The 12,509-nt window shown below is 41.3% G+C and overlaps 1 protein-coding gene across 5 annotated transcripts in view; it reads right to left on the reverse strand.

The window, feature by feature from the left end:
• LOC140714427 (adenosine kinase-like) overlaps positions 1 to 12,509 on the reverse strand; it is a 283,738-nt gene that overhangs the window by 83,279 nt on the left and 187,950 nt on the right. For all 5 annotated transcript variants that reach the window (XR_012095871.1, XM_073025719.1, XM_073025720.1 and 2 more), the window contains exon 7: positions 630 to 800. Coding sequence is in view for 4 of the 5 variants with exons in the window: in XM_073025719.1 (XP_072881820.1) it covers positions 630 to 800 (171 nt within the window). In the remaining variant the exon portion in view is untranslated. The remainder of the gene's footprint in view (positions 1 to 629; positions 801 to 12,509) is intronic.

The raw sequence follows: 12,509 nt of genomic DNA on the forward strand, positions 1-12,509 counted from the left end.
TCAGGAAACAAGTTATTTTGTATTGGGTTTGAGTTTATAGATAAGCAGGGAAGAGTGTTATGAACTTAAAGTTTCAGTAATATTGTAACTATATTGCTTGATTAAATATTCTTTGTTTACATAATTCATTACCAGGTTATACGTATGTGCATGAATTGCCACCATGCCACGCGTGAGTGCCTTGCTAAAGTAAAATGAAGATTGTACACATTTATCCCCAGGCTCCCTGTGTTTTTCTTTTCGTTAATTTTTGTAATTACAAAACATAATGACATAAACACCTCTAATTCTGGAGTTTTACATATTTGGAGTTTTAATTGTTCCACTATCAGCAGCTATATCTTCAGATGCCAAGATTTTAATCTCTGGAATTCACTCCTTAAACATCTCCCTTCCTTATTTTTGGGCTTAAATCTATCACTGATTATGCCCCAAGCTCATTCGCCAGTTAGCTTTCAAAGTTTGTTTGTTATAGTTCTAAAGTGGCATGGGACAGTTTAATACATTTAAGATGCACCATGACTAAAAACTGTAAACCAATATCACCCTTCATCATGCATGGAGCGCCACCTTTCTATTTTGTCAACAACATTGCATGCAATATAGTACATTATGAAAAGGCAACAAACCGTCTCATTCCCAAACAGGATGTCAACATAGGGAATAATTTTCATCAGGTCCTCCTTAAAAAACTGTGAGATAAATGGAGCTGATAGATTTAGGCCCAAGATCTTGTTGCTTTCAGAAACATGTGTTGCCACTTTCAGAATGGATTCTGTTGAAACTGTAATAAAGAAGCCCTGCAGGAGAACAAAAGATGCATGAAGTTACAGGGTGGAGTAGAGCACATATCACACAAATTGTACTTAATCCCTTGTGCTGCTGGATTTTCCTGCAAAAAGATTACTGCTCTTTGATATTAGTGGAATTGTTCAGAAACCACAATGGTCTGGCACCTGGTTCACTGGGTGCTCATCCTAGGCTCCCTCTCTCACTCTGAAGCCCCATTTCCCACACTCTCTCTAAACTCACCAGATCCCATACTTTTTTAAACTTCCCAGGGACCCGATTTACAAGCTCCCAGTAAACTCACCTGACTCTGTTACCACACTGCCTTTCAATGTGCTTGAAAAATTGAGTAAATTTTTGTATTGTACACCATATAATGCAAAGGGAATTCAAAGTACGTTGGGAGTATTTATTGGAATAACATCCAATAAACCTGGATAAATGGAGTTTAACTGTACATGGTAAATTTGACAGCACAATAACATTTAAAATACGGTAACAAGGCCACTATCATACCAGCCCTGCTCCTCATAGATGCGTGGTGCATCTGTCTTCACTGATCTAACAGTGCATTGTAAGCCCCGTGTTAATGGTACTAGACTGAAACTAGCAGGAAGGACAAACTTCGTATCCAGGGGCATGAGAGCCATAATATTCTTTGGATGAAATGTTATGAAATACACGCATTTTTCTTTTTTCCCATTCATTTGATATAACTTAGACTCACAGAATCATACAGTACAGAAATGGACCCTATAGCTCAGATCGTCTATTCACCGAAATACCATCCAAATAAGTCCCTGTATTTGGCCTATGTCCCTCTAAACTTCTCCTATCTATCTACCATGTTGTTAATGTACCTATCTCAACCAATTCTTCTGGCAGCTCCTTTTATTTTACAAAACTATACTAATTTATTTATATCACAAATACACAAAGTACAGACATTCAGTATTTAGAAGACAGTGAGTACACTCAGATTAAAATATGGTTACTACTGTCTACTAGACAATCAATACCCCAGGGGCCAAAATGCTCCAAGAAGTCCCCCAATGTACCCATTGTGACTGCATACTCCAAGGACAGCTGGGCATGAAGTATCACAGGAAAAGGGGCAGGCAGTCTGCCCAGGCAGTGCCCTCCACTCTCCGCCACCTAGACCTGTGAATAGCCATCTTGGCCAGGCCCAGGAGCAAGCCCACCAGGAGATCCTCCTCACGACCTGCCCCCTTTCAAACTGGGTGCCCGTATATGAGAAGCACCGGACCAAAATGCAGCCAGAACCTAAGCCTCAACCCCTTTAGAAACTCAAATGGGCTGCAATCTCTCACATTCCGTGTAAGCATGGTACACTGACTCTTCCTACCCATAGAATGAACTACGTGGATGGGATGTTAGTGAACCTGCTCAAAAACCTGCTGTATGGTACTGCCTGCGCAACACCTTCCACCCCAGGTTCCTAATGTACTGGGGAAGGACCCCTACATTAAAAAAAACTTCCACTGCAGACCTTCACTGCTATAGGTGAGTCCAGTTGGCAGATGAAGACAAGGAGCAAAAGGAGTGCAGGAGCAGCCCATGCAAGAAACACTTTGGAGCGTCACGGAATGGCATGGTGGGCAACCCCGCAAGACGACTCACATTACGTGGGACCCCTCCTGCGTAGTCTCCCGAGGCCTGGGTCCAACAAGCACATCGGGTGGTGGTGCAGCCGGAACCCTCCATCTCCCTGCGCCACCTCGACACCCATTGTAATAGGATTGCAACCAGTTCCCCCAACAGTCGGACTACAGTCCAATGGCTCAGAGGCATCCTGCCTGGATGAGGTCAGATCCCATACTCTCCACAGCTCCTGGTAGAAGCAAGGTAGTTTCTTTAGAGCAGCATTACTGACACTGTCTGCTGGGATTTGCATTCCCTCCTGCAGGCAGTGTCCCGGTGGAGAAAGTGTATTGCCAGTGCATGCCATCTCAGAGGGTGGTCACTGTACAGATATCTCTGCAGAGTCCTGAGGCAGAGAGCCGCCAGCTAGGTGCGCATGCACGCCAAGGACTGACTGCCTTCGCGATCAGAAGACTCAGGACTGCTGCAGAGACCCGGTGCTTTCTATTGCCCCTGAAGAAGTCCACCAGCCTCTCTGGGTCCTGGACACAAACGCTGTGGGTGGGACTAAAGTAGTCAGCCAGTACCACACCCTGGAGGCAACCAGCTGATTTATAACTAATGCCCTTCCCGTTACAAGATCGCATGGAGAAGGTCCAACCAGCGCTCCAGCTGGGCAGAGATCTTGGTCTCCAGATCCTGCCAGTGCACTGGCCGGGCCTCCTCTGTTGAGCTCAGGTAGACCCCCAAGTAGGGGGTCACCCGTTGTCATGCTCTCCCCCAATACCCCCCTGTAACCAGCTCCTAGGATGTCCCAGAAGACCCGGAAAAATTTAACGGTCAATCCATCTAGCCCTGGGGACTTGCCTCTCTGTAGCTGGTTGAAGGTACTGGTCAGCTCTACCAAAGATAGCAGTGCATCAAGCTGCTCAGCACCCCCAGGGCTGACCTTCGGCAAGTCCTCCCACAGAGCCCTGCATGCATCCTCACTGCATGGGTCTAGTAAGAAGAGAGCCTCATGTAAGGAATGAGCCACAACAATTCTCGTCGGATCCGTGACAGAGGAGCCATCCTCTGACAGTATCTCCATGAGCTGAATGACGACAACCCTCCCCTTCTTGAGTGAGTAGAAGAAGGATGAGGCGTGGTCCAGATCCTGCAGCATCTGGACCCGTGACCTCACATAAGCGCCCTGGGATCTCTCAAGCTGCAGGTGCCTCAGTGCCTCCTTCTTCCGCTAGTATTCACCCCAGAGGGACTGGTACCCATTAGTCAGCCTTAGCTGGGACTCCAAGTTGACCAGCTCCTTCTCAAGCCGATTGATCCTAGACATCTACTGCTTGGTCAACCCAAGTGCATATTCTTGGCAGAAAAGCAGATGTGAGCCTTGCCCACATTCCACCGGAGGTCAGAAAGGGGAAACTCTCCCGCTCTTCCAGGACTGCTGGACCGCATCCCGGAACCGAATGTCCTCCATCAGCCAATTACTCCTTCAGAGTGAACACCCTCTGGGTGATAAGGTTGTCCCTTGGGTTTCTATTAAATCTCTCCGCTCACAACTTAAACTTTTGCCTTAGTTCTTCATTCCCCAACCCTGGGAAAAAGGTTGTCCATATTCTCCCTATTCACCTATATAAGATCACCCCTCATTCTCCCATATTTTAATGAAAAAAGTCCCAACTTCTCTCCATGACTCAGTCCCTCAAGTCTGTCCTTCCACAGTCCTAAGACGTACCAGGTAGGTTAATTGGTCCCGAGATTAGGTTAGGGTTAAATCAAGGTTGTTGGGTGGTGCGGCTCAAAGGGCCAAAGGGTCTTTTCCTCTCTATATTTCTAAATAAATAAAACAAAATCTCCTTTGCACTCTTTCCAACCTAAAGGCATAATTTCTATAGCTTCTTCAGCATTTTGACCAACTGCAACATAATACCCCAATGTCTATACTTAATGTCCTGATTGATGAAGCCCAGCATACCAAAAGCCTTCTTCACCACCTTGTCTACCTGCAACTCCACCTTCAGTGAACAATATACTGTTTTCTACAACACTTCCCAGGACCCTCCCATTCATTGTAAAATTTATACCCTCATTTATCTTTCCAAAATGCACCAACTTGCATTTATCCAAATTAAGCTCCATTTACCATTCCTCAGCTCACTATACCAGCTAATCCAAGGTCCCTCGGTAAATCCTGATAACCATCTTTAACTGTCAACAATATCACCTATTTTAATGTCATTTGCAAACTTATTAACCTTGCAAATCACCGAAAATAGCAATGACGACAAACAGTAGTCGATCTTCCACCAATCTTGGAGAATACCACTAATTACAGACCTCCTGTCCAAAAAACTGCCTTCTATATTAATTATCTGTTTGCTGTTGTCAAGCCAGTTCTTTATCCAATTAGCCAACACTCCGTGAAACCCATTCAATCTAACTTCCCAAAGCATATCAAAGTCCATTTAGACTGCATCTACTACCCTGCCCTGAATGACCTTCTTAGTTACTCATCAAAAAACTCAATCAAGTTCATGAGACATGATCATGAACTTAAGAAGCCACGTTGACCATTGCTAATCATCCCCCGTTTTTCCAAATGCTTGTATCTTACCACTCAGTATCCCCTTTAGTAAATTATTGACCACAAATATTAGTCTTGCAATTATACAACTACCTTTCTCAATTGTGTTCATTTGGTTAAATTCCTTCAACTTCTCTTTGTTGTGTGTTATTTATCAAATGTAGTTGAGATTAACACACTTCCTTTTACTGTGACCCAGGCCAACACAAGCTTTTTGCAAGAAATTGTCTTTCTACTTTTGCAACCAACCTTTACACCTCCACCATACACAAAGTTGACTCTTCATGCAATCTCCTCATACAATGTAATTAGTGCTATTTATCAAAATCAATCTATTTGATATAATATTATCTGTTATTAACCAATTTACCAATATTTCTGTAGTGGGGCATTCCTTGAGTTGTATCAGTTATGAAGAACAAAATTTTTTTCAGACATATTCCTTCAGTTTCTACAGACAGCTATGTTTGCTTCTAGGTTCTTGCCTATTGGATCTAAGTTATCAATTTTCATATGCCCTTCATTAAGTTTAACCCAATTAATTTCCCTGCAGTTTGCCTGGAAAACAATTTCCTCAAAAGTACTTGTATATTTTCCTTCAATTTGAATTCACTCCTTAAGTACTACATTTGTTTGAAAGAGCCATACATGAACAATGAGACCACAGGCAATCATTCACTGTCATAGTCGAGGCTAAATCGTTTTTCTATTGAATTTCCAGCATCTGCAGATTTGTGTTTGCTGTTGCGTAATTCATTTTGTGCAACACTAAGTTGTGGCTTAAAGATGATAATGGTTGGGAGCTTAACATAACTTTATATCAAAAGGACAGGCAGATAGGCAGAGGGGCGAGGTGGCTCTGTTGGTAAAAAATGAAATCAAATCCTTAGAAAGAGGTGACATAGGACAGGAAGATATAGAATCCTTGTGGGTAGAGTTAAGAAACCGCAAGGGTATAAAGTTATACACAGGCCTCCAAACAGTAGCCAGGATGTGGGCTACAAATTACAACAAGAGACAGAAAAGGCATGTAAAAAGGACAATGATATAATGGTCATGGGAGATTTCAATATGCAGGTAGATTGGGAAAATCAGATTTATGCTGGTTCCGAAAAGAGAGAATTTCTAAAATGCCTATGAGATGGCTTTTTAGAACAGCTTGTGGCTGATCCAAGCAGGGGAAAGGTAATTCAGGATTGGGTGTAGTGTAATGAAGCTTAAGGTAAAGGAACCCTTAGGAGGCAGTGATGAAAATCCACCCTGCAGTTTCAGCGGAAAAGCTAAAGTCAGATGTATCAGTAATACAGTGAAGGGAATTGCAGAGGCAATTCCCGAGGAGCTGGCCAAAGTGGATCTGAAGGGGACACTAGCAATGATGATGGCAGAAGTACAATAGCTGGAGTTTCTGGGAGCAATATGGAAGGAGCATGCAAACGAGGCAGACAAGTAAAGTCAAAGAAAGTATAAAACCAAAAGTCAGGGCATATAATAGACCAAAAATTAATGGGAAATAAAAGAATTGGGAAGATTTTCAAAACCAACAGAAGGCAACTAAAAAGTCATAAGGAGAGAAAAGATGTAATATGAAGGCAGCCAATAATATAAAAGAGGATACATTAAGTTTTTTACCGAGTAAAAGAAGAGGTGAGAATGGATATTCGACTGCTAGAAAATGACACTGGAGAGGTAGTAATGGGGAACAAATAAATGATGGACAAACTTAAGAAGTATTTTACATCAGTCTTCATTGTGAAAGACACTAGCAGTATGCCAAAAATTTGAATGTCAGGGGCAGAAGTGAGTGCAGTTGTTGTTACTAAGGAGAATGTGCTGAGGGAAACTGAAAGGCCTGAAGGTAGTTAATTCATCTGGACCAGAAGGACTACACCCCAGGGTTCTGAGAAAGGTAGCTGAAGAAACTGCGGAGGATTTAATAGCGAACTTTCAAGAATAACTAGATTCTGGAATGGTTCTGGAGGACTGGAAAATTGTAAATGTCACTCTACTCTTTAAGGAGGCAGAAAAAAGAAAATTATAGGACAGTTCACCTGACTTCTTTGGTTGGAAAGATGTTGGAGGCCATTATTAAGGATGAGATTTCGGGGTATTTGGAGGCAGTGACAAATTAGGCCAAGTTAGCATGGGGCAATCTTAAGGAGAATCTGGCTTGACAAATCTGTTCAAATTCTTTGAGGAAGTAACAGGCAGGATAGAGAAAGGAGAGGCAGTGGATGTTGTATACTTGGATTTTCATAAGGGTTTGACAAGGTGCTGCAAATGAGGAAGCTTAACAAGATAAGAGCTACGGTATCACAGGGACGATATTAGCATGGATAGAAGAATGGCTGACTGGCAGAAGGCAAAGAGTGGGAATAAAAGACTCATTTTTTGGTTGGCTTTGGGACTGCTTCTTTTAGCATTATTTGTTAATGATTTAGATGACAGAAGTGCTGGCTTTGTAACCAAGATTATGGATGACACTAAGATTGGTGTCAGACAAGGTAATGTTGAGGAAGCAGAGAGACTGTTTTGTCAAGCAGAAGCTGGCTCCTTATCTAAAAAAAAAGGTGTGCTAGCTTTGGAGAGGGTTCAGAAGAGGTTCAGTACAATGATTCCAGGAATGAAAGGGTTAACGTGCGAAGAGTGTTTAGAAACATAGTAAACCTACAGGACAATATAGGCCCTTCAGCCCACAAAGCTGTGCCGAACATGTCCTTACCTTTAGAAATTACCTAGGGTTACCCATAGCCCTCTATTTTTCTGTGCTCCATGTATCTATCCTGGAGTCTCTTTCAAGATACCCTATCGTATCTACCTCCACCACCGTCGCAGGCAGCCCATTCCACGTACTCACCACTTTCTGCGTAAAAAACTTACCCCTGACATCTCCTTTGTACCTACTTTCAAGCACCTTAAACTGTGCCCTCTTGTGCTAGTCATTTCAGCCCTGGAAAAAACCCTCTGACTATCCACACGATCAATGCCCCTCATCATTTTATACACCTCTATCAGGTAGCTTTGGGCCTGAATGAGGTGGGATCTCATTTAAAAATACTGAATATTCCATTGAGGCAGGGAAAGGATGGTAGATTTAAAGAACCATGTGTACAAAGTATGTAGAAAATATAGTTAAGAAGAAAAGGAAAGCTTACGAAAGTTCAAGAAACTAGGTACTGCTAGACCTCTAGAAAAGTACAAGGTTGCTAGGAAGGAGCTTAAGAATGGAATTAGGGCAGCCAGAAAGGGCCATGGGAAGGTCTTGGTGAGCAGTATTAAGGAAAACCCTAAGGCATTCTACAAGAATGTGAGAGTAAGTGGATAAGCCGTGTGAGAATAGGACCAATCAGGTGCGATAGTGGAAACGTGTGCATGGAGTTGGAGGAGGTAGTGGAGGTACTTAATGAATACTTTGCTTCAGTATTCACCAGGGAAAAAGACTTTGGCAGTTGTGGGGTTGACTTAGAGCAGACTGAAATGTTTGAGCATATAGACATTAAGAAAGAAGATGTGCTGGAGCTTTTGGAAAGCTATTACCCACTTTAGGCGAAGAACAAAATAGAACAATGACTGCTGACATAACTGAAGTTGAATTAAAAGCTGCAATTAGTAGGCTTAAATTAAGCAAGTCACCAGGATCAGATGGGTATAAGGCAGAGTGGTACAAAGAATTTAAAAATGAGTTAATTCTTGTTTTACTCCCCATACTGAACTGGGCTCTAAAAAGGGCACAAATGCCACCCAGTTGGAAGGAAGTGATAATCTCAGCTATACCGAAAGAAGGCAAGGATAAAATGGAATGCGGGTCACTTAGACCAATATCCGTTCTTAATGTAGATTATAGATTATTTACCTCCACCATGGCCAAACGATTAGAGGAGTTTCTACCCATACTGATATATAACGATCAGACAGGTTTTATACGACAACACCAAACACAAGACAACATACGAAGGACATTTCACATTATGGATCATATACAAAAAAATAAAGTCGAAGCAATAGTGATAAGTGTGGACACTGAAAAGGCATTTGGTTCGGTTAATTGGAATTTTCTTTACAGAGTTTTACATAGATTTGGTTTCCAAGACACAATTATTAAAACTATACAGACACTATATGACAACCCTATTGCTAGGATTAAAATCAATGGATATTTATCAAATAGTCTTACTCTAGAAAGGGGCACGAGACAGAGTTGTGCATGGTCACTGCTACTCTTCACATTATATCTGGAACCATTAGCTCAATACTTCAGACAAAATGAAGATATCAGGGGAATTACTATTAAAGGGATAGAGCATAAATTGGCTTGTTACGCGGATGACATTTTGATCTATCTAGGGCAGCCAACATACTCTTTACCTAAATTGATGCAATCCTTTGAACAATATGGTCAATTATCAGGACACAAGATCAACATAGATAAAACCCAATTACTTTCATATTACTATAGCCCACCAAGAGAAATTGAAAGTAGATATCCCTGGGCATGGCACACAGAGTCTTTCAAATATTTGGGCATCATTATGCCAAAAGATTTGGCAAAATTATCAGAATGTAATTATCAGCCTTTATATAAAAAAATTAAGATATGGCAAGATGGAACCTGATTCCTTTTTTCAGTCTCAGTTCAAGGATTGAGTCTATTAAAACGAATATACTGTCCAGACTGTTATATCTCTTTCAGACCCTACCAATAGAGATTAATCAAAATCAATTCAATGAATGGAACAAGATGTTATCAAGGTATATTTGGCAAGGTAAAAGGCCTAGAGTTCGTCTCAAAACTTTGCAATTAGCAAAGGAAAAGGGGGGATGGGGCCTACCTTCTCTTAGAGATTATTATTTTGCAGCACAGTTGAGAGCTGTGATATGTTGGTGCAACCCATCGTATGATGCTCAACGGAAAAACGTTGAGGAGCGGGTACTTCCCATCCCCATACATGCAATTTTGGCTGATAACAACCGGCAAAGGTACATAAATACTATTGATAACCCATGGGTGAAATGGACTCTTAAAATATGGAAAACGACTATAAAAAAAAATATAATCTAGAGGGAGAAATTGCAATTCTTAAATAGTGTGCATATGACTTGGATTTTACAGCAAATAAATTGGATGCTAGATTAAGAACTGGACAGCTAAAGGAATAACAGTTCTTTGCAACATAATGAAAAAGGAACACCATTTAGTTTTGAAATGCTTAAAGAGAAACACTTATTAGAAAAACAAGATTTTTATTGGTATTTACAGATACAATATGTTAATAAGACGCTTAAAAATGTAACCAAGGCAAGTACATGCTTGATAGAGCTATTTAGAAAAGCATATAATTCAGGTAATGGTAGTAGAATCATTTCAAGCATGTATAAGGGGTTGTCAAATCTTAAAACACATTCGACTTCATACATTAAAACAAAATGGGAGAAGGAAGGAGGGATAATTATATCTGAGGAAGAATGGACAATAATATGGAGGTATCAATGGAAGTGTACCAAATATACCTTGATACCTTCACAGAAATGGAGGGAGTTCAGATGGAAAAACTTGATAAGACATTTTATTACACCCTCTCAGAAATCCCATTATGATAGTAACCTCCCTGTTTGCTGGAGAAATTGTGGAAATCAAAATGCAAATCATTATCATATTTTTTGGGACTGCCCTGTTATCAAAAACTATTGGAGGGGGATACACAATGCCCTACAAGACATCCTTAAATGTGAAATACCCTTAGAGAGTAAGACCATATATTTTGGGTATATGCCTTAAGAATGGTTGAAGAGAGATAAATATTTAATGTTGGTGGCTGGTAAAAAGACACTTACTAGGAAATGGTTATCACAGGAGAGCCCAACTTTAAATGCATGGATGGAAATTACAATGGACATTTACAAAATGGAGAAGATAACAGCATCTGTTAATCATAAGCTGGAACAATTTGATTCATATTGGGAAAAATGGTTTAACTACATAATGCCTCATAGGCCTGATTTTATTCTCACAAATCAATGAATATGTTGTAAAAAAAAATCACTCCCTACTTGTACATACCGTAGTTTTTTCCTTTTCCTTGTTTTTTCTTTCCACTCTTTTCTATAAGTGTATACCTCAGATAAATACTATGTGGAGATTTGTGATATATATGATTATATAATATATATGTACAATGTCTGAAATACATCTTATGGAAATGTTTGTTTGATGATGAACTTCAATAAAAAAATAAATTACAAAAAAAAATTGCATCTGCCATTGACCTATTGTGCAATAGGCAACTTGCAATAGGACCAGGTCCTTGCTGAGGCAGGAGTTCAGTCTAATCATGACCAACCTCTCAAAGTGTTTCATCACTGTCGACGTGAGTGCTACCGGGCGATAGTCATTGAGGCAGCCCACATTATTCATCTTAGGCACTGGCATAATTGTTGCCTTTTTGAAGCCCATTGCAATGAGAGGTTGAAAATATCCTTGAATACTCCCGCTAGTTGGTTGGCACAGGTTTTCAGAGCCTTACCAAGTACTCAATTGGGACCTTCTGTCTTGTGAGGGTTCACTCTCTTTAACAACAGCCTAACATCGGCCTCTGAGATGGAGATCACAGGGTCATCAGGTGCAGCAAGGATTTTCACAGCTGTAGGTGTTTTCTCCCTTTCAAAGTGTACATAGAAGGCATTGAGTTCACCTGGTAGTGAAGCATCGCTGCCATTCATGCTACTGGGTTTCACTTTGTAGGAAGTAATGTCTCGCAGACCCTGCCAGAGTTGCCGTACATTCAATGTCGCCTCCAACCTCGTTCAAAATGGTCTCTTTGCCCTTGAAATAGCCCTCTGCCAATCATCCCTGGTTTTCTGGTACAGACCTGGGTTGCCAGACCTGAATGCCACAGATCTAGCCTTCAGCAGGTGACGTACCTCCTGGTTCATCTACGTCTTTTGGTTTGGAAATGTACAGTAACCCAGATAAGTGCGAAGTGGTTCAATTTTGTAGATCCAATTTGAAGTCAGAGGATGAGGGGTGACCTGATTGAGGTGTATAAGATGTTGAAGGACACTGATCACGTGGATAGCCAGAGGCTTTTTCCCAGGGCTGAAATGGCTAACACAATGGAGCCTAGTTTTATGGTGCTTAGAAATAGGTACCGAGAGGATGTCAGGGGAAAATTTTTCACACAGAGAGTAGTGGGTACATGGAATGCACTGCCGGCGGTGGCAGTGGAAGCAAAAACAATAGGGTCTTTTAAGAGCCTCTTAGATTGGTAAGTGGAGCTTAGAAAAATAGAGGGCTAAGCGCTAAGGAAATTCTAGGCAATCTCTGGAGTAGGTTACATTGTCGGCACAACATTGTGGGCCCAAGGGCCTGTAATATGCTGCAAATTTCTGTGCTCTATGTTCTATGTTATATACTGAAAGGCCTAGAAAGAGTGGAAGTGGAGAAGATGTTTCCTATAGTGGGCGAGTCTAGAACCCAGGGCACAGTCTCAAAATAGAGGGATGTCCACTTAGAATAGAGATGAGGAGGAATTTCTTTAGC

Source organism: Hemitrygon akajei, chromosome 21, assembly GCF_048418815.1.
Source record: "Hemitrygon akajei chromosome 21, sHemAka1.3, whole genome shotgun sequence".
NCBI classification, from domain to species: Eukaryota; Metazoa; Chordata; class Chondrichthyes; order Myliobatiformes; family Dasyatidae; genus Hemitrygon; species Hemitrygon akajei.